At 42.4% G+C, this 23,394-nt stretch overlaps 1 protein-coding gene across 2 annotated transcripts in view; it reads left to right on the forward strand.

Annotated features, from left to right (window-relative positions):
- LOC103696001 (syntaxin-52-like) overlaps window positions 1-17,259 on the forward strand; it is a 37,803-nt gene extending 20,544 nt beyond the window's left edge. Inside the window, exons 3-8 of one of the 2 annotated variants that reach the window (XM_008777478.3) lie at window positions 14,130-14,231; window positions 14,441-14,541; window positions 14,616-14,716; window positions 14,800-14,844; window positions 16,272-16,326; window positions 17,177-17,259. In XM_008777478.3, coding sequence (XP_008775700.2) covers window positions 14,130-14,231; window positions 14,441-14,541; window positions 14,616-14,716; window positions 14,800-14,844; window positions 16,272-16,326; window positions 17,177-17,223 — 451 coding nt within the window. In that variant the 3' untranslated portion in view covers window positions 17,224-17,259. Of the gene's footprint in view, window positions 1-14,129; window positions 14,232-14,440; window positions 14,542-14,615; window positions 14,717-14,799; window positions 14,845-16,271; window positions 16,499-17,176 lie in introns of those variants that run through there. The other variant, XM_008777476.3, reaches the window with a different exon arrangement.
- The last annotated feature ends 6,135 nt before the right edge of the window (window positions 17,260-23,394 follow it).

Consider the following 23,394-nt stretch of genomic DNA (forward strand, 5'->3'; position numbering starts at 1 on the left):
AATGGGGAGTAACCTAAACATGTGGAAAAGTATTTATAATAACACTATTCATCAGAGCAAAGCATCCTTTTGCAAAAATATTAAAGCTTACCCAAGAAAGATAAAAGCCCTAATTTTCTTCATCAAGGTGCTTCATTCAAGAGTCAAAAGAAAGTGGTTGAGCATATCAAAAAGAGGTATTAAGAGCTCCACCAATCCTTGAAGAGTGAAGCATTCTTTGACAAAGAAGAGAAGAGCCATATCAAAGCGATAACTATATTCTAACTCTTCTTTGTAGCTTATATTTGTTATATCTGCTCATATAGGAGTTTAAACTTTTTTCTTTCTCTTTTTAACAATCTTGTAAGGTTTGTTGGTGAGCCCGTAAAACCAACGGTTTAGGTTTGTTGGTGAACCCGTAAAACCAACGGTGAAGGTTAGTTGGCCCGTAAAACCAACATAGGTTTTTGGTGATCCCGGAAAAACCAAGTGTAAAGGTTTTTGGATTGTGAGCCCGGCAAACAATCCAACTGTAATCCGCGGGATTATAGTGAATTTCCAAGGGGTTGCTTGGGGAGTGGACGTAGGTGCATAGGAGAGCACCGAACCACTATACTTCTTATTGTTTGTATTGTGTATTGTTCTAAGTTCACTATTTGCAGTTAATCTATATTAACCAAATCACTCACTCATCAATTAACAAGATTAAGGAATCGAAAATCAAGAAAAACCAATTCACCCCCCCCCCCCCCCCTCTTGGCTTGTCACCTTGGGCAACATGAATAACATATTATAGTCTATGGTATAGAATTCTAGTGCATGTAGTGCAGTGCAAATATAATAATTATAATACAACGCATCTATTGGATTGTCCCATCCTGCTTTTGAAGGTTAGCTATTTAACTATTCTTCGAAGTTACTAACAAGTAGTTGAACTTATAGGTATTCTAGATTAGGTGTCAATATTGATTAAGAATAAGGATGGTAGAACTAGCACCAACAGGCATGTTGGTCTGCGGCCGGTATGGTATGGTGTTGGTCTGCACTGTATTGAACCGCTGCATACAGGAACCACTAGGAGGGAGAGGGCCTGAATGGAAGAAGAAGAGGGAGGGAGAGGGAGAGAGGGGGAGAGGAAGAAGCAGAGGGAAGGAGGAGGGGAGAGGGAGAGAGAGCTCCTTCTCGGTAGCCATGGAGTTTGGGCTAACCCTAACCTTAACTCCATGCCTTCCCCTCTCTCCTCAATGAGCTTTCTTGGATATTTTCCCTTTGTTCCGACTAGTGGAATAGAGGTAGGAGGTGGAGTGGCGCAGATATGGAGAACCAGAAGAAGTTGCTGCTGATCTAGCTTTGGGTCATGGCAAGAAAGTGCGAACGGAAGTCAAACTTCAGCGATGGCTCCGCTCAAAAGTTCTAGGAGCGGGACTGCATTAACTTTATGTGGAAGCTCCACCACGGCAAAATTGGTGGCCTCCCTCGGATGGTTCGGGGCAATATCACCAATGCACCAGAGAAGTTCTACAACATCCAGCTTCTTTTGGATTCTAACGACATTTCAAAACTTTCAACAAATGTGTCGCCGGAGAGGGTTTTGATTTCGAAGGGCCAGAGGGGAGCTTTTAAGATTTTGAAGAGAGGGTCTGAATCGTAGTGGTAATCGACCAGTTTAGTTCATATGCTCTAAATCGGCCGGTTCGGCAGAGTTCAGCAAACTATGGTCAATAAGGTATAGGGCACTTTGGATAAATATTCTCACTGACCTTATATCCCAAATGTTTCTTCTCTTCACTTCAAGATTTGCTCTTATTAAGGATACCTTGTGAAACCTCCTTGATCTCATAGCTCACACATTTGCTCTAATGCCCCACCTTGCTTCTTAAGGTTAGCTAACTATTTTTTCTGAGGTTGCCAACTAAGCAAGTAATTGGGTTATAAACGTTCTGTATCAGATTGCAAGCATCATATTGAAGACAACTATTGGTTAAAAAGTTACAGGACTTTGTGGAGAGATCTACGCTGACCTCATACTGATAATGTTTCTCCTTTCACTTGAAGGAGTTTGTTTTTATTATATATACCTTGTAAAGCCCTAGTTAACCTTCAATCTCACAAATTTTTCAAAAATTCTGCAATAAACCATGTAATCACCTCCTAGGATTCACAACTCTCAAGGTATTATTGGAAGACAAACTCATCTTGGTAGAACGACACCCTTACTTCCTCATGAATCTTAGTTTATAAAACAAATATCCTGAAGTTAGCTAGAATGCACTGTTTGTTTGTAAACCTATTGTGAAAACCCTAACCAAAAAGGTTAAGGAAAACTAGTCCGGAAGAACCCAGAATTCAGAGCGGGTGTGAGCGGGTGCGCCAAAAATCGTGCTACCGGTGTGGCAATTCCCCGAACAGCTGGGGAGGGGGGTGGAGGATGGCTACCCGGGGGGACAAAGGCAAGGGGAAGGAGACGGAGGGAACGAAGACGCCAATGGCTGGGAAGCGCCAAGGACCGGGAAAGGCTGGGTCTTCGCAGTCCTGGTCGGAGGTGGCTAGGGGCTCGGCCCGACCACCCATGTGGACCAACCAAGAGATCCCACCCGAGGAGTTAGAGGAGGTCCAGCGGAGGTTCCCGAAAGTGCTGGAGCTGTCGCCGGAGTGGGTGGAGAAGGAGAGGGAGGCCTGGAGTTCCACGGCGGTGATTGGGAGGAGCTTGGGAAGGAGAGTCCCGGCAGAGTGGGCTGCCCGGGAGATGAAAGCAAAGGGAAAACTGGACTACGAGGTTGAAGCTTTCCCCATGGCCACTGGGTATTTTGCCCTTCGTTTCCGGAATGTGGAGGACAGGGAGGCGGCGCTGGCAAGAGGCCCATGGATCGTTGCTGGCCAGTTAATGGCGGTGGAGAGATGGCAGCCCGACTTCGTCCCTGGGAGGAAGGAGGTGAATAGGGTGGTGGTCTGGTTGCGCCTCCCGGGGTTGCCACTCGAGTATTGGCGCAAGGAGTCCATCTGGGAGATTGCAACGGAGGCCGGTGTCCCAATCGAAGCGGATGGCTTCACGGTGGATCGCCGTCGCATGGGGTATGCGAGGATTAAGTTTGAGGTGGACGCCAGATTACCCGTGCGGCCGGGGGTGTTCATCAGGGGGAAGGAAGGGAAGCTCTGGCAGACCTTCCAGTATGAGTTCCTGCCGCCGGTCTGTTTTCGATGTGATCGGCTTGGCCATGGAGGGAGCGGATGCCGATACTCTACGCCGGAGTCGGCTTCCGGGTGTGGGGGGCCGGGGGCCAAAACGACTGAGGGGGAGAAGGCTGGCCATGAGTCCAGTGGCCAGTCGGAACCAGTAGGGGACGGCGAACGCGGCCGACGAGTCTATGGCCCGTGGCTCGCCACGCACAGAGTGCCACCGGCGCCGACGAGTACGGGTGCCGACCCAACACAGGTGCGTCCGGCTGTTCAGTCCGTGCCGAGCCCCTCCCACGTGGTGCCGACCTCCCCGGAGTCGCCCGCGGACACTGATGGGTGGCAAAAGCCAACCAAGGTGGCCAGGCGGCGGTCGCCGGAGACGGGGGTGGTGGGCGACTCGGTGGCGCCGGACACTGGGTTAACTCATCCTGAGTTGGGGCCTGATCTTCACTCCGAGTCTACTGGGATTCTGGGTGAGCCGGGCCAGGCGGAGCTGGGGCGGGCCGGGTTGGATGGGCTGGTGCCAAGGCCGGCGGCCCGAGGTCGTATGGGCCAGGCGGAGACGGACCAGGCCGATGCAACCGGACTGCCATTAGGCCGGGGTCCAAGCCCGATGAAACGGGCTAGAAGCCCGACGAAGAAAATATTCGGAGCGGGACGAGGTGCGACTTGGTCGACCCTCCCCAGATCGGCCTCCTCCATCTCATTCGACGACCTGGCATCTCGCCGGAGGGAGGAAGGGAGGAGACATTTCCGGAGTGCCTCCCTGCCCCCGGCGAGGGACCCTAATCGCCCTCTACCGGCGGGTGATGCTGCCGGTGGAGCACGGATGGAGAAGACACCGACGGTGGAAGGCGTCCCCATGCCGACCGGAAGGCGAGCGGCGGAGGAAGTACCACCGCTGCAGACGGCAGCGAGGAGAGGCGACGGGAAGGCTACCGCCGACGGACAGGGGTTGAAAGGGGGCAAGACGGCTTCAGGAACGGGTGAGGCTACGGTTGATGTGCTGTCGGCCGGGAGTACCCAGGAGCAGGTCGACCGCCCTTCTACGCCATCAGGGAAGGGGAGGCCTGTGAAGGGGCACAACATGGAGTTGAAGAACTCCATCCCATCGCCATCGGGGGCAGTGGTGAGGAGAGGTTTGTCAGGGGGCTCGGGGCAGGGATCATCTTCACCGATTTTGGAGCATGGGAAGGTGGTAGACTTGCTGAGAGCTGTGATCCAGGGAGATGCTTTGGCACCGATGGAAGGAGAAGCGACTGCTGCATCAGGAGTGTTCGGCCCGGGGCAAGAGGGCAAAAACTCTTCTTCTGTGTTTGAATGAAGGTACTAGCTTGGAACTGTAGAGGGGCGGCCAAGCCGTCTTTCTCGTCGTCTTTTAAAAGATTAATTCAGATTCATTGCCCGGATATTTGTGTTCTTTGTGAAACCCGGGTGTCCAGAGATGGGTTACGCCGTGTGCAGCGGCGATTGGCAGTAGATTGGGAATCTTTTGCAGTTGAGTCTCGGGGCTTGTCTGGGGGCATCCTAGTGTTATGGAAGCATGGGATAGCCTCAGTAGATATCATCTGCAACTGTTCTCAGCAGGTAGTGATGGTACTTTCGGAACCAAATGACCCTCCGTGGGTTCTGTGTGGGGTTTATGCCAGTACCGACTACCAGGCTCGGAGAGCCCTTTGGGATGAACTGACGACTCTGTTGGCCCAAGGAGTACCGACTATGGTGGTAGGTGATTTCAACTGCATTTTAAGCCCTAGTGAGAAAAGAGGAGGTAGGGCCTACTCAGATTCTGTGGATAGAAGGGAGTTTCGGGAGGTCTTGGAGTGGAATGGGTTGGTAGACCTCGGCTTCTCAGGACCTCGGTTTACCTGGTGCAACAATCAGCTTGGGCATGCTAGAGTGTGGGAGCGGATTGACAGGGCACTTGCATCTCCAGACTGGATTCAGCGGTTTCCATCCTATCAGGTTAGTCATCTGGCCCGGATTGCATCTGACCATTGCCCTCTCTTGATTTCCACAGTTTCGGGGTCCACTCATCACAGTCCTTTCCGGTTCGAGAAGTTATGGTTGTCATACCCCCAGTCCTGGGATGTGGTCAGGGAGGCTTGGGGTATGCCAGTACGGGGGGATGCCATGCAGAGGGTGTCGCGCAGACTGGAGCTTACCAAGCGGCGTCTTCGTCGATGGAACCGTGAGGTCGTCAGCAATATTTTTCGGAGATTAGAGGGGGTGGAGGCTCAGATAGTGGATTTCCAGGGGTGGGAGGATCGGGGAGAGGAGCTCACGGAGGCGGAGATGGTGGACTTACGACGATCACTAGCTACTCATCATTCTTTGCTCCGCCAGCAGGAGATCTTTTGGAGACAGAAGTCCAGAGTTCAGTGGGTTAGGGATGGTGATCGGAATACCAGCTTCTTCCACCGATCGGCAGTCATCAGGAGGCAGAGGAACATGATTCGTTCCTTGAGGGTTGGGGCTGGTCCACGGGTGGAGGAGGATGCTGCAGTGAGACGGGTGTTGTTGGAGTTTTTCAGATCCAGGTGGACGGAGGATGGTGGGACACATGTTACAGGTCAGCTCCCTAGGCCGCTGGTCAGAGTTGAGGAGACAGAAAATGCAACTTTGATCCAACCAGTGTCAGAGATGGAGGTGCAGGAGGCGGTATGGAGTCTGGCCGAGGATAAGGCCCCAGGACCGGATGGATTTCCACCTTTCTTCTTTCGGAGATATTGGTGCATTATTCGGAGGGGAGTGGTGGAGGCAGTACAGTTTTACTTTGGTCGGGCAGTGATGGCAGATGATTGGAAGGCCACTTTTATAACATTGATACCGAAGCGTCAGGATGCTTCGGAACCGAGTCACTATAGACCTATTAGCTTATGCACTACTATGTACAAGGTGGTTGCGAAGATCATGGTGAGGAGGATGAAAGATATATTGCCGAGGATCATTAGCCAGTAGCAGGGAGCTTTTGGGGGGGGAGGAGTATTTCTGATAATATTTTGCTAGCACAAGAGATGATGGGGGACCTACTGCGCGCCTCGAGGAGGCGATGCTTGATGGCAGTGAAGCTGGACATGGAGCGCGCCTATGACCGGATACGGTGGGATTTCCTTCGGCGAGCGCTAGAGAGCTTCGGATTCCACCAGATTTGGATTGACTGGATATTGGTATGTGTGCACGGGCCTAGTTTTTTCATCCTGATCAATGGCACGCCATCGCCTTTCTTTCGAGCCTCCATGGGTCTTCGTCAGGGATGTCCTCTCTCTCCGTATCTATTTATCATTTGCTCTGATGTACTATCACGTGCTTTGCATGTTACTTGTGGGAACCGGGAGTTGGCAGCCTATAGCCCAGCCCCGGGTGCCCGCCCCATTTCTCACTTACTTTTTGCAGACGACTGTCTCTTGCTCGCTAGGGCGAGAGAGACTGATGCGAGAGCTCTTCAGGGAGTTCTGGAAGGATACTGTGAGATGTCTGGGCAGAGAGTCAACCTCCAAAAATCTGCCATATATTTCAGTCCGAGCACGGAGCGGAGGACACGACGGGAGGTACGGGCGATTTTGGGGATGCAGGAGGACGAGGGGACCCTGGTTTACCTAGGGGTCCCTCTCACAGGGAGGAGACTGCGGGTGGCGGAGTGCTCTACCTTGTTGGAGAGGGTGCGGAGCAGGCTAGAGGGTTGGAGAGCATCATCACTCTCTATGATGGGCAGGTTGACGCTGATCAGGTCAGTTCTATTTTCCATGCCCATTTATCTGATGGCACATACTGTCATGCCAAAGAGGGTCCTGGAGGAGATCGAGAGGCTCATGAGGAGTTTCCTATGGGGCTCTTGTGGGGGGGGTCACGGAGTACATCTGGTGGCTTGGGAGAGAGTATGCTTGCCCCTGCGTGAGGGTGGTCTCGGGGTGCAGTCACTACTGGCGCGGCGCGAGGCCCTTCTGGCACGGCGGGCGGTGCAGGTTGTTCTTGAGCCACACAGTTTTTGGAGCCAGATCATGACTGCTAGATATGGTCGAGGTGGAGTCACTGTTCAGGCGGTCGGCAGCCGGAGGGTTTCCTTTATGTGGCGAGAGATCGGGAGGTACTTGCCGATGGCCTTGGCGCAGTCCAGATGGCTGGTCGGTGACGGATGGAGCATTGATGTGATTGAGGATCCGTGGGTGGTTGCACTCCCATTGAGATTATGGCCGACGATGTTCAGTGGCGAGGGAGTAGAGGGGCTTTGAGTTTCTGACCTTCTCAGGCCGGGGACGGCGGAGTGGAATGGTGACAGACTAGGCCAGTTGTTTGGAGAGCATTTGGCGGAGCGGGTTCGGGCGCTCCCCATTCCGGGATCTGCAGGCCCAGATGTCAGGGTTTGGAGCACTACTAGTAGAGCGAGAGTTGGGGTCGGTGATGTTTCTCGAGCTATTCAGCGGATGTCAGCGCCGGGCTTGGACTGTGGCTGGGTGTGGAGGTTTGGGCTACATCAGAGGGTCGCTCTTTTCCTCTGGAAGGTGGCCTGGGAGTGACTGCCGATGTGCTCAGTGTTGAGTGGACGAGGAGTGAGTCTTTCCCCCCTATGCCCGGATTGTGGGATGGACGAGTCGGTGGATCATGTGCTCTTCCAGTGTGACCGGGCGCGAGGTGTGTGGAGCCTGACTGAGATTCCGGAGGAGGTTTGGAGCCGGAGGGATTGGTTTTTGGAGGCGGTTCGGCGATGGGCTGGTATCCCACAGATGCGCAGCTTGGCTATTCAGGCGTCCTGTTCAACTTACCAGGTATGGCTGGCCAGGAACGCCCGGATCATTGGCGAGGGCAGGCCATCTCCGCGGTTCGTGATGGAGCGGGCTCGAGCATAGGCAGCAGAGATCACACATGTAGACCTAGCCCATAGACCTTTGACAGCTCGGGACATCTGGGGCCCCCACACTGCTTCGGCTGCTCCACATAGGGTATTCTTTACCTGGGAGCCCCCACCCCCGAGTTTCCTCAAGGTCAATTTTGATGGCTCAGTTTTGGATGGAGGTAGGAGAGGAGGGGCGGGATTCGTCATCAGGGGGCCGAGCGCTGGCGCAGTGGCAGCGGGGGGCTGCCATCTTTTTGACACTTCGGTACCTGGGGCAGAGCTGCGGGCGGCTTGGACGGGCATGTGTTACGCGCGGCGAGTGCTTCAGGCGAGGTCTATCCTTTTAGAGGGAGATTCGGCTACTGTGATCAGCTGGGTCCGAAAGGGCTCAAGCAGCCATGGGGGGGTCCACCCCTTACTTTTCGACATTTTTGAGATGGCGAGGGAGTGTGTTACATTCCGAGCCATGCATGTATACCGCGAGGCCAATGGGGCGGCCGACTGGGTGGCGGCATATGTTGCGAGCCACTCAGGAGACACCTTATGGTCTGGAGAGAGAGAGATGCCCGGAGCACTTCGGGACCTTTTGCTTTCTGACTCTATTGGGTGTATTCGTACCCGTGTTGTATGAATTACCCGCTTTAGCAAAAAAAAAAAAAAAAAAAAAAGGGTTACTACTACATCCAACCAAATTAGTTTTTTCCCCCTTTCTGCAGCTAGTGACTTGTAAAAATTTTCCACCATCAAGTCCTAATTGCATGTAAGCCTTTCAAGGATACTTTTGTACATTCCAAATGAAATGTCACCTCCGCCCCCTCGTCTCTACTTTAACACACAATTCTCTACTCACACACACACATGGAAACCTAGCAAAGAACTACGGTAGTTGGCTTGAAGCGAAATTACCTAGTAAATACAGTGTGGGAGGAATTTAAGATAAAACTGTTGCCAATTGAAAGAGGAAAAAGAAAGCAACAATTTGTCGTGCATTCACTACAAGTAGTTAGCATCTCGTATTTTATCTAGGCTCAAAACCTTTTAGAAGGTCACTATGTATGGCATTTAAGTTTGTTGAACATCTTGATAGATAGAATAATGGTGAAAGGGGATCTCCTTGGCAACTTAACTTTTAATTGTTGACAAACATTATTAGAAAGTATCTTCCGAGTGGCAAGGGCTTGAAATAAAGGGGCTCCTTTTCCCTTAGAAGTATTTTCAGCACTGACGTGAGACCTTAATTTCTTAGTTTATGTAAAGAACTGTGCGTAAATTATGTATGTGTTCTATGCAGATGATTGTTGGATCGCTATTAAACTTCACTGTAATGAACTTAATAAAATTTAATGGTGGATCGATGTATGTATGAGCTATGAGACAGGTAAAGTAGAAACTAGGAAGCTAGAAGAGTGCTTTTTGTGGAGGCTAATATAAAAGTGTTTATTCAGCTGGCTTTACAAGCCCAAGATCTTCAAAATAGTTGCAAGTTCTATCTTTACAGGGGTGACGTATGAGTTGAAGATAATGAGGGATTCCTTTTGGAAGCATGTTGTTCAAAGTTGTGAAGTTATTGAGATGCTGTAGTGAAGTTATTGAGGGATTCCTCAAGGAGATCATCATCAGTTTCCCTCTGGAAATCTAGGTTCCTGGTGACTTGTCACTCAACCAAAGAGAAGGCACTGGCTACAACTCTTCATTCTTAAAATTCTGATTGAGGTTAAGAAAAAGGTAAGTATCTTTATTCTTGTGAATTATTAAAGAGGATATGGTCTCAACATGTCAATTTATATAGAATATGTTGCAGTTTCAGAGAAGTATCTAAGTGTACTTCTAGAAAGAAACAAGTATCTAAGTGTACTTCTATTCTAGGTTTTACTCTTTAGAAAATTTGGGTGCTTAGCGATGACTTGGTTTTAAGGAGCATATGGTTCATCAAATATTTTAAGAAGGTCATGAAAGAAATTTTAGAGTTTAGAAGATGTAATCCCAACAAAAATAAATGCTAAACCTGGAATTTTAATGGTTGGAGGAAAGTTAATTTGAAAGTTTCCTATAATACGAGTCAAAGCAGGAGATGGTGGGATTGTAGCAAATGATAGTGGAAGGATTGAAACTGTATGGAGTTGGTAGAGCAATCCTACTACTCTTCTTGAAGTTGAGTTAATAATCACCAAGACTATTATGTTGCGGAGGGCCAGCCAGGTGGTTGCCTAATGCCTAGCCAGGCATGGAGAGCTCAAAGATTCCAGGCAAAAGAAAGTGCAAAAAGATTTACCATATGGTGAAGGGGGAGAAGGAGAAGGAAATAAGAAAGAAATGAATGGAAAATGGATGCTAAAACTACTATCACCTTGCCGCAATGACTATTGTTCAAAACGATAAAAGGGGGAAGAGGGAGAAGAACTAAGGAGGGGAAGATACTGACAAATGTAGGTGTCACATGCTGCAATTGCTGTAAAAACTGGCACCACTGTCTGCAAGTGGGTCGGACCCATTAAACCTGCTGAAAAATGTATCTCGGCTGTCTGGCCTAAGTGGGCATGTAAGGCTTGGAAGGCTGCCAAGTACTAGCATCTGTATAGAATATAGATTGCCTAGACCTATGCAAGGTGCCCATGAGGCGTCACCATCAGAGAGAGCACGGAGGTGGCTGCCTGGGCCCAGTTTTGGAACCATGTTGGAATCAATGAAGCAATTTGAGTGGTACTTTAAAAGTAAAAAAGGAACAAAGTTTCGGTGAGAACAAATTCCCTTGATGCTGTAAGGATGTTCAATCTATCTATTTTTTGTTTGAAAGTTTGAACTGTAAGATGTTCAGAATTAAACACGAGTGGTGTATCACAAATTTTGCTATATGGAGGCTGATCATAGGAAGAAGGCTGCCATGGGAGAATACAGTAAAGTACAAAGACTATGATTTGAATTTCACCCAAAACCCTTAAACTGAAATGTTTCCATAATCCAACCGAAACTAGGACCAATTAGATTTTCAGCCAAAAACTAACTTATGAGTCTAAAAGGGTAGTATATATGAGCTATCTACGCTAATTTTTGTTATTTCTATGTATCTTTCAAACTTGGAAGTATTTTCTCTATATTAAACTTAGATTTTGTGGACTTTAAGCACATTTTCATTGTTATGATCCGAAGAGATTTATAGAAAAATAATGTTTTTGGCATAACTCTGGCTATTCTGATCCTTTAAATTCATGGGCTTTTAGATTATCTTGTGTTAGATTGACATCAAATAGTAAAATGATATACTAATATTCTAATCATGACTTTTTAATAATATATGTTTTAAAAATAACTTTTGATTGTTTCGCTGCAAAATATATGAAATGTGACACCCATATGTCAAAATTGAAATAATTTACATTAAAATAATTTTTAACTTTTTTTTGGATTATTATTTTTTTTTCTATTTTCTTAGTTATAATGGTTTCTTTTATATTTTTCAATTGAAACTACTAAAGCTGAAATTGTTACTGAAATCAAAACCAAGATGAATCTTGGAGAAAGTTTTTAAAGAGATTTTGGAACAAATGATTCCAGATAATGAGTAGTTATTTTGTATGTAATTGGCACAAAAGACTTGTGTAGCTTCAAATCAGAAGAAAGAAAACCAACAAGGAAGTCAAGGATATCCTTTCTTAACACCTCTGTTGTCCATATTTGACTAAAATGCAACCTTTGTTTCTTAAACTTAGGGCAGTCTCAACACATTATACTCATTCTTTTCTGAATTCAAAGTACATAATAGCTTCAACACCTCTTCTTTACTGGATTCACTGTGCCTGTAAAGCACCAGTAAATCATAATATATATTTCTCTAATTAACATAATTGGTCTAGGGGACAGCTTTTCTAAACCTTGACTAGATTCACCATAAAGACCCAAAATTTTCTTGTACATACACTTGAAGGCTAACCAAAACCATGTTTTGAAATAACCATCATGCCATTCTTGTGAATTGCCCAAAATATCTTGAGGAAATTTATCTTTCTACTATATAAAGTCTTTGTTGGCATAGACAAGGATTTAAGTGGAAGTTTTATTGTATCAGTTTTCTAAGTGCCAAGCTACAAGGATGTTTGCATAGAACATTGGTGCATACGATGTACCTGTCCACATTGGCAAGTATTTGTCTGTGCTGCCTTGTGTTGTTATATCTCCTGGTGATATACTGCAATAAGATAGGCATGGGCCCATGTCTGTCGCTGTGTTATATGGATGAATTATGGCAAATCCTATATCTACATGGAGTATTGATTATTAAAATTAGCTATTTTTTTGTTGTGGCGTGCTCAAACATGTAACAATGTAGCCTTGACACTTTAAGATAAGGGTTTTGTAGCATACAGCAATGTGCCTCTCCTTTAACATTTTTTTCTGTCCATACTAGTGTGTACCATTGCCAGCATGGAATGGTGTAATATGGGTGGTGCACTATGTGAGCATTTGAGCTCTATAGAGATGATACATGACTCAAAAATTATACTCCTAATTGTCAAAATTATAATAGATCTAAATCTGGCACCCACTTCTTCATTGATCCTTTTAGTTTCAGTCTTTGGAAGGAGCCTATTTTTTTCAAAGAAGCAATATTTAAAAAAGTTTATCACCTAATCACAAATCTGCTTTCTTTGCATTTAATTCCATGGGAAAAAGAATATTCATATTACTTTTAGCCGGCATTCCTTGGGTTTCTATCTCATCAAGGGCCCTTCATTTCTTTCATATGTTCACTTTCGTTTTTCCTTTGCTCAATTATGATTCCATCTAAAAACTTTGCCTTGCATAATTTGGTCTCTCAAAAATGCTTGAATTTTCAACTTTTTGGATGTTACACACTATTTTGTTTTTGAAAAAAAAATGAAGATTGCAAATAATGCAGATCAGATTTTGCAACTCTAAAATGAAAAAGGTTTTTTTCACCTGTCTACTTAAAGAAATAAATGGTCCATGACCAGGTCTTTATCCCAGAAATTGTTGCAGGAATATAGGCCTCCAGGGTGCTGGTTAGTCCATGTCAAGAAACTTATATGCCACGAGAAAGTGTCAAGATCATAAATATTGCAAGGGTCGTGATAAATGAGGCTATTAAAGTACTGCATTTTTTTCTTTTTCTTTTACTTGCATATAGAATTGAAAAATTGATAATGCCTATTAGACCTATTCCATAGGTGGGCCGGGCTCAGCCAAAGATATAACTGAAATTAGTTAGGCCCGAACCCGGTCAGCTTGGTCTTCGGGCCTACTTCCGATGCCTAAGGCCAATACTTACTCAGGCTTCGGGCTTTGGGTCAGGCCTCGGGCTTTCTGGACCCTTTTTTTTTTCAGTTTAAAAGGTATAAAAATGCTTACAAAGATTAAATATTTGAAAGGGATTGGTAAGGGCCATGAAATTATATGTATGGTTGTTCATAAGGAGGGTTGGTGCATGGTAGAGAGCTATTAACATTTTTTTTGCTACCAAAACCAGATTCCTAAGGCAGAAGTATATATTGTATATTATATAAGATTCGAGCGCTCGGGCTAGGCTGAACTAAACCCGAGCCTGACCTATTTTAATAGGTAGTCTCATATTTCAAGCCTGGCCTGGCCTGGCCTACCAGGCTTAAAATCCAAGCCTAGGCCTATCCGAAATGCTTTGAGCACGGGCATGCTAGGCAGGCTGCCTGGCCCATGAATAGGTCTAATGCCGATGCAGTAGTGGGTAAGCCAAGAGGTATTTAGAATGATCATTTGTATTTTTAGCAATTTAGTTGATACAAAAGATTTTGATTGAAGTTGAGTGCAAAAACTTGCTTTACATTTTTGATGTACAATACCTTGGAACAGATCAGCCTGGAAAATATATATTTCTTTTTGTTTGCCTACCTTCCTAATGTGGAAGGGTCCCTAGGTATATGTGCAATCAGAAAATGAATCATATGCTTGAGATCTATTTTAAGATGGTGTATTTTCTTTTTGATAAGCACACAGTGTCTCCTGTTGCAATCCTGTTTACCATGCTGATTTAATTTTATAACTTGTATATACATCCTAAAGTATGATATAGTCTGTAGGTTCCTTCTATAATTTGTTAAACATGAATACCATTTTTCCTTTAACTTATGTTACCTACTGCCTTATGCAGATCTGATAAGGAGTTGCATAAATGCCAGGACATGCTCTCAAATTTGAGATCTAAAGCAAAACAGATGGCTTCTACATTGAATATGTCAAGCTTTGCCAACAGGTTCGTTTTTCACATAGCATTCTTTTTGGTATCAATAGTCTATACCCTACAGTGCCACTTAACTTGTAAAGGCCTTCCATTTCTATGCTATGAATTAAAAAATCTTATTTTATCATTAAGGAGTTTAATGGACATGGCATTCCGTTGTTGCTTTGTTACAATTGATTATGTGCACGTAAATACTAAGGAAACTCCTTTGTCAAATTTAGGGAAGACTTACTTGGACAAAGTAAATCAACCGATGAGGTAAATAGAACTGTGGGATTGGATAATTATGGTATTGTTGGTTTACAGAGGCAGATTATGAAAGGTATTTTCATCTGACTCGCATCAACAATTGAAGTTGTTGTTTGATTCTTCCGTGCTGTTTCCTGTGACATGCAGAGCAAGATGAGGGCCTTGAGAAATTGGAAGAGACAGTGCTGAGCACAAAACATATTGCATTAACAGTTAACGAGGAACTGGATCTGCATACTAGATTGATTGTATGTATCGCCATGACACAGGATAACTTTTCAACATGTCTGACAGCATCCTTACTACTATAACTTTTCATGCGCTGGTACAGGATAACTTGGACCATCATGTGGACTTAACCGGTTCAAGGCTTCAGGTATTATCATTCTTTTTCACTAGATTGGCTTCTGTGAGTTATATAGATGGCACTGATTGTGTTCTCTCTTAAATTAGTAGCCAAAATGAGATTTATTAAATATTTAAATTATATTGTTTCTTGGCAATGACAAAAATAAATTCCAAATACTGGGTCGAAAATGTATCTATCTTTATTTTTGTTTTAAAGAAAAGAGGTATGATCCTAGATAAATGGCATTGAGACAAATCAATATACTTGGGTGTGATCTTGAGCTAGCTCAGATCTGCTTGAGCTCGGCTCGGTATTCTGTGAGGCTGACTTGAGCTCAACTTGCGCTCATCACTAGCTGGCTATGCCAAGTTCAAGATCAGCTTGTTCACATCTGATTTGGCTCAAACTCAGATTTATTAAACTCAGTGGTGGCTGTAGTGGTCTGTGGCGGTCTGTGGTGGTCATGGAGAGTAGGGCAACGGTGAAGAGAACAATCAGCAGAAGATGGCTGCTTGATGGAAAATGAGTTGGCAGAGCAACCAGGTTGTTCAAGTCAATGACAAAGGCAAAGGCCGAGGGGCCAAAGACAATCTGTGAGAGGGAGCGTAGGAGGGAGGGAGAGGGAAGGGGAAGGAGGTGGACAAGGAGGATGGTGAGAGAAGTGGAGTTGTTTTTAGGCGAGCCAGGGCCGGTGCTTATGATCTCTGTCCAAAAGGCTGTGGTTGTTCATCTCAGCCATTAGATGTCCATCTAGTGTGTGAGATATAACAAGAGTTTATAAATAAATAAATTATGTAATTTATGGTTTATCTTGATTTAAATCATGATTAGAAATATAGAAGATCATTTAAAAGTAAATGATAAATCATTTTACTTATTTTCTACATTAATGATCCCATAATAAGTTTATATAATAGTAATGAATTTATATAATTGAGCTGAACTCAATTGAGTTGGTCCAAGATCAAAATTCAGCTCTCTATATTTTGAGCTCAAAATTTTAGCTCAAACTTGCTTGTTTGCTAGCCAAGTGTACTCGTGTCTAGCTGAATTTTGAGTTGAACACAAGCTGCTCACAGACAGCTCACTTATTTGACAGCTCTAATCTATATAACTGCTGAACTAACCTCTGGAAACATTGGCCCATGGAAAGTAGCTGTCTGTGTATGACAAGTGGCATCAAGGTTGTGTATCTAGCATTTGGCATGTATACCTTGACACAAAGTTATATGATTAGGGCCCCTCTGTATCCATTAAAAAAAAGGACTTGCCTCTGACTGGAAAAGCTTGATTTGTTATCCATTTGAAACCCAAAGTTTGTGTTCTCCTTCGTTTGCTTTCTATCTCAAGCAAATCATAGTTTAAGCCCCAAGGATGTGACAGAATTAAGCAAGCCAACCATCTGTCAGGCATTAGGTCTTCCTTGACTTACCTTTATTTTATCTTTAATGCAGAGAGTACAAAGGAGGCTGGCGATTCTTAACAAGCGTACAAAAGGTGGTTGTTCATGTATGTGCCTGCTCTTGTTGGTTGTTGCTATAGTGATTCTGGTTGTTATCGCTTGGGCTCTTATTAAGTACTTGTAGAAGTGGCACCAAAATTGATCTCTACACTGCTTAATTTGTCCTGAACTTGCTTTCAATATCAAGGAATCAATAAGAAGCTAGCCTTGTGCGATCAATATTTGAGGTTTCATTTGGTTTTCTTGTGGTAAAGCAAAAACAATCATGTAAAGCTAATGTCTATAGCGTAACACTAAAGTATCCTATAATTGTTGGGAGTGTTTTCATCTTGAGATAAGGAGTTCTTTTTTAACTTCTTTCCCTCGGGCACACGTGATTGATCCTTTGCATCTGGCATTTGCTCCTGGGCACAGCATATGTTGGATTTTGCATTTTTTTTGCACGCCGGAATACATTGCCAATTTCTATACCATGGAACATGCCTCGAGCATCATTGTGCATGGCATGAGAACAAACTTCTAGGAAGTTGGTGAACAATGCAATCATCTGTGAATTAAAAGTGTCATTCTCAGAGTTAGTCTGCTTGAATCAAGTTTGGTTTGATTTTTTATATTTTGGCTCATTCTAACTGGGTTGAGCTTGCTTGGACTAGTGAAACTCTTCTTTAGTTTACAAAATTTAGGAGCAAAACTATTTTAATGTTTACATATTTTTCCTGATGAGCCAATACTTGCAACCTAAACAGCGGGTCCACTGCCTTGCCTGTATATATGGTAAAAGTTTAACATCTTATTAACCAAGATTTTATTTGAAATAGGCATGCATTGTAATTACTAGGAGGGTCTTGTGTTAGCAAAGCTATGACAACAGTGGAATCACCCTGTCTGCAACTTCAGGTCAAATTAAGTTTGAAGATAATGTGGGAGATGCCCTTCCAGGCTAGGCTGCATGCAGCTTGGAAACCAGAACTCCGGACAAAGGCGCGTAGCCAATAGGCAGCAACCTAGCAGAATTGTGCAAGATGAATTTTGTAAAAATTATTCAAATTTATCTATCTATTCTATAATATTTAATTTATCTATTGTTTTATGTGTTGGGAATTATATCCTAAAAGTCAATCGTCAGCATATTGATGATTGAATTTTGCAAATGAATTGACAAAATTAATAAAGTGTTATTTGGCATTATTCATCATTTTATTGAACATCTTCAAATGAACTCTTATATGATGAAGTTCTTAGGACTTATTTTATGATAAAGGAGGATTTATCTTCATGTTCTTAAACCTGTTCGCGACCAAATGCTACTAGGATGACAACATTATCGAGATTAGGTCGTTGTGAAACATATATGTTGGTTGTCCTCTTAACCAAAGAGTATGGAGACACTGATATGTCACACAGGTGAAGTGTAGGAGTACATTTCACTAAACGTGACCAATTCCAGAACACTCTACTGTCGAAAGATGTTTCAAGTGGATATGGGTATAAGTATCCCTCAGACCTGAGATCACTGCAGTGATTAATAAGCAACTCACTATACTTTGATACCGGACTAGTAGAATTTCTAATTCTGGGATGGAAGGTTACTGAGTACAGTCAAGTACTTACGAAATCAGTGAGTGAGTCAAGATGGAATTAACCCCTTCTGAAAATAGAAGATAATGCTTTGTGTTCAATTTAGCAAAATCTTGGCTAGGATAATCCTTGTGAGGAGTCACAGGATTTTTAAAGTTGAATCACATCATGGATACACTAATTACAGAGTTGACAGAACTTTAAGGTCATTCTGGCGTTAGAAGTCAAAGGGATGAATTATACAGTAACCATAGTTTAGGATTTTAGAATATTCGCTTCGCATATATTCGGCCTATCCGGACGTCGGGTACCATTGCTAGATAGTCACATTGATTAATGCAGGAAGTTGTTCTCGTACTACCGGCTTAGGTTCGAACCTATGAGGTCACACGCATAGAAGTTTCCTGATTGATCAAGATAGCTGATGGATGGTTGAGAATCATTCAGCGATAATTTGGTCAATTCGATTGGCAAATTATTTTATAAAATAATTAAAGCAATTATTGAAGAATTAATTAGTAATTAGATTATTAATAAACTCAATTTGATTGAGTAATTGGACTGAGGATGAGCCAAATTGAATTGGATTCAACTCCGGGCTCAATCAGGATTTTTGACCTGATTAGATTAGGTCTGAATCAAGAGGACTTAGGTTGACCAAATTAAATTAGATTAAATTTGTGCTTAATTAGGGATTTACCTAATTGGATTAGGTTCAACCCAAGGTAATTGGACAATCCTACTTCTTAGGATTTAATTAATTTAAATGGGTTTGATCTGAAACTGTTCGGATCTTGAAATCCACATGTCACATATCCATGCATGGCGCCATGAATTGATTTTTAATATGATTAAAAATTAATTTAATTTATTTAATGGCTCCATGGGATATGTGGCACACGTCAGGAACCTCCTTCATCATCAGATGGGGCGACATGGAGAGATAAATTCATGAAAAGAATTAGATAGGATCAAATTCTCTCTCTTTATGGCGCCATGTCATCCTTATCTCTATCTCACTTCTAATTAAGTTTGAATTTCGAATTCAAACACCACAAAATCATCACATGACCCTCTAATCTGATTGTGGGCATGGGAATTCGAAATTAAAAGAAGGAAGTGGCGACATGATGAATGGTTTATATTAGATCAAGCTTCATCATGTGTTGGCGCATGAAACAAGCATTTGAATTTTGAATTCAAAATCCCACAAAATCTTTCCAAATTATTGGAAGGTTGGTGTGTGAAGAGGAGTGGAGAGCGACATTAAAAGGATCTCCATCAGCTTGTGGCTGAAATTAAGAGAAAAAAGAAAAAAAGAAAGAAAGGAAAAAAGAAAAGAGAGGACCCTAGTTCATGCATGAAAAATTCTGCATTCCATCTAGCCGACTTCTTCCTCCTCTAAGTCCATCACGCCATTAGTGTTAGGGGTCCCTGATAAAAGTCTTTAGATCAGATCTAAGTCCTCTTCAATCTCTATAAAGCTTTCCTCCAAATTCTTCCAAGAAGGCAGATCAAAGGTTGATAGTGTCAGAAAGATCAAATTTCAGCCTCAAGAAATTCTGCACAAGCTAGCATTTCTGCGGGATTGGATCTCTTCAGGAACTTTGCGTGGATTACTCATGGAGGCCAGACAATTGTGTGGCTGCGAAGCTCAAGAATTAGATCCATTATATTCTGATTTTGCAAAGGTATAAATCTCATACCAATACTTTAGTTAAGATCTAATCCCCGAGGGTTAAACCTCTTCAGGGGCTCTTCACAGAATAATCTTCAGAATCTATTCAATGGGTATTTGAAAATTAGTTGGATCATAGATTAGTTAAGTATAGAACTTAATAATCTCATTTCAGATCTGATATTAATCATGTAAATATTTTAGCATAATCGTTTAAACGATTCCGGCATATCGATCATGTGTTTTGTTGTGATGTTTTGAAATCTGATTTCTTATGCATGCTAGAATTAAAATGTTTAATTTAATATTTTTCGCTGCGATTTTAAAAGTAAAAAGAACTACGTATGGCTTGATCCCCCTTATGAAGGGGTACGTAGGCTACCCGAACAGGTACAGCCATAAAAATTTTAAAATTTCAGTATGCAATCACTGCTAGAACCGATCGATCTCTTTCAGTGGTATCAAAGCCAGATTCTCTATTTAAACTTTTATGTTTTAATCATTGTAATTAAATATGAAATTATGAATATGTTTATATCAGATCTAAAGTAGATTTATGAATGATTTAATTGCTGATTATGCATGATTAGCTAGATCTGAAATTTGGATGCATGTGGTGCTTATTTATGTTAATATATGTAACATGAATAAATTTGAAATCATAAAATTGTTTAGATTAGACCTAAATAAAATATATGATTCATTTAATCACTGATTTTAAAAGAATTATTAGATCTGAAAATAAATGCAAAAGTTGTATGATGTTTGAATTAATTCATGAAAGTTTATATATGTGATATATGAACATAAATCATCTAAGATTTAAACATGAATTAAATCTGAATTTTAACATGATTAATTACAAATCTCAGATCTGAAAAATAAGTTTTAAGAACTGAAACCTTGTAATTAATATATAATTAAAAATAATGCAATAATCCGAATTTTCATAAACTTAGACTTAATTAAGAATTAAGTGATGATGAAAACCTAGATCTAGAATTGTTAACTCAATTCAATGACATTGCATAATTCATGGGGCATTTGAGTTAGCTCAAATCATGTTCTTAAGATTGGGTTGGACCTAGGGTTAGATTCAAACATGGTCTAATTAGAGTTAATTGATCAAATCTAATTAAGTAGTAACTAGATTAGGTCAAAAAAACTCTAGGTCAAATACAATAGTTTGTAGATTGATCAATTCCATGTATTTGATTAGACCAAGATGGAGCTTGATTTAGGCTCAGAGGTAGAGCCCGAGTCATTTGAGTGATCAAATCGAAATTGATTAACTAGTCGGTGTCTAAGGTAAGTTTGGCAGATTTGACCGGTAGTTTTTAATTGAGAGCTACTCGCACTGATTCGTCTTTATCGAGTTAATGGCATATCCCTTCCACCGATCTTACTTACCTGGCTGACATGGTCAATCACATTTTGATTGGATCATTTAATGATTCAAGTTGACCCATGCTTTAAGAAAAATCAGTATGACTGATTTAGGTGTCTCCTTAATCGGATTGAATCTAGTTCTTATTAATCTGACTTGATGAAGTCAGTGGGAGAATCTAGATTAACCGCTTCTTCTCATCTATTCTCAGTTAAATCAAATTCTCTAAAATTATTAGGTCCCTAAAATGAAATAGTTATAAAGATAACTAGGTCATAGCCTCCCATTAAGTTGGATGATAATGGGTCCAATGGCTAGATAATCACTGGAGGCGCCACACGTCTGGTGATTATTTGACCATTGGAATTGTCATTTAATATATGATGAGTCGAGTGTACCTTCAATAGATGATCAGGTGGGCCGAGCCACACTCGGGCTTGGTTATCTATTAGTAGATTACATAGAACCTTATCATTTAATGGTTGGACCTAACCAGAATTTTTGGTGGAGACGCCACACGCCTGCCAAAGAGACTAGGACAAAATTATCACTAAAAATTGTTTGGTGAAACAATTGGTTCAGAACCTACCAATAAGGGCATATGGGTTGGCCGAGCCACACTCGGGCCCATATGCGATCAATTGGGTTCTAGTGCTCACTAAAGAGTTAAGTGTAATTATTCGAATTTGAGGTAGAGGCTACAAATTTATATAAAATAGTGGGAGGACCTTTAGACTAAAGTCTAAGTCTTTAGGGTATTGTCAATTCATATACTGATAGCTGATTTTCTTTTTATGCAGAAATGACCACAAACTTGTCGCTCCAATCGCTATTGGATAGTGATAAACTGACAGGATCCAACTTTAATAACTGGCCTAGAAAGCTGAAAACTCAACATAGTCAGACCAAAAAGATTAAGGCTGACAAGAGTCAGGCAGAATGCTCCTATTGTAAGAAGCAGGGGTATTGGAAGAGGAATTGTCCTCAGTACCTTGCCTCATTTGACCCGAACAGGCCAAGCAAGAGAAAAGGGCAATCAGTTGCTGATCAAGGTATTTATATAGTAACAACTTGTAATTTCTCTATATGTGATAATTCGACCTGGATATTAGATACTGGAAGTCTGTTTAATATATGCAATTCGTTGCAAGGACTTCAGGTCAATGAGAGATTTAAAAACAGTGAGAGATTCCTGAATGTTGGAGATAGAAGATCTATTCCAGTTCTAGCTTTAGGAAATCTCAATCTTGTTTTCAATTCTCATGTAGTTGTCTTGAGTAATTATCACTATTGTCCTACGTTCTTATTGAATGTAATTTCCGTAGACCTTTTGACCATGAACGGTTATGAAATTTCAATAAAGAAATATTCTTGTGATATCATTATCATTGGTGTTACTGTAATGAATGGACGATTGACCAATGGCATCTACTTGTTATCACAACCTGTTAATGTAATGTACACATCAAGTAAGCGCCCTAGAATAGATAATATCACGGATGTCTACCTTTGGCATCATAGGCTAGGTCATATTAATATGAACAGGATGAACAGGTTAAGTAAAGAGGAAATCCTCAATGTTAATGGTTGTGAATCATTGACAACCTGCAAGTCATGTCTTCTTGGTAAGATGACCAAATCACTTTTTACCGAAAAAGGTGAACAAGCAAGTGACTTATTGACCCTTGTACATTCTGATGTATGTGGGCCAATGAGCACAAATGCTAGAGGTGGGTATTTATATTTCATTACGTTTACAGACGACCTTTCTAGGTATGGTTATGTCTTTTATTGAGACATAAATCTGAATCATTTGAAATGTTCAAATTATATCGTAATGAAGTAGAAAAACAAACTGGAAAGAGTATTAAAACTCTTCGATCAGATCGAGGAGGTGAATACCTCTCCAGTGATTTTTTGGCATATCTAGAAGAAAATGGAATTCTCTCCCAATAGACTTCTCCTGGTACACCACAATATAATGGTGTGTCAGAAAGGAGAAATCGAACTCTATTATATATTGTTCGATCCATGATGGAGTTTGCTGATCTGCCCATATCCTTTTGGGGATATGCACTTGAGTCAGCCTGTTATATACTTAATAAGGTTTCAAGTAAATCCGTGAATAAAACACCACATGAGATGTGGACAGGACAGAAACCGGTACATTCTCACCTTAGGGTTTGGGGGTGTTCGGCCTATGTCAAATGTTTGAAAGCAGACAAACTTGAAGCCAAGTTTGATAAATGTTTATTTGTCGGTTACCCTAAAGAAACTAAAGGATATTATTTCTACCTTACTTAAGAACAAAAATTGTTCGTAAGCAATAGAGCTATTTTCTTGAAAAAGGAATTCCTTAGAGAAGGAAGTAGAAGCTCTAATGTAGAACTTAGGGAAGTTCAACATGCAAAAGATCCAACACCATCCACTGAACCTATTGAGTCAGATTTGATTAGATTATATCCCGAACCT

The sequence above is a fragment of the Phoenix dactylifera genome, unplaced genomic scaffold, assembly GCF_009389715.1.
Source record: "Phoenix dactylifera cultivar Barhee BC4 unplaced genomic scaffold, palm_55x_up_171113_PBpolish2nd_filt_p 001120F, whole genome shotgun sequence".
Lineage (NCBI taxonomy): Eukaryota > Viridiplantae > Streptophyta > Magnoliopsida > Arecales > Arecaceae > Phoenix > Phoenix dactylifera.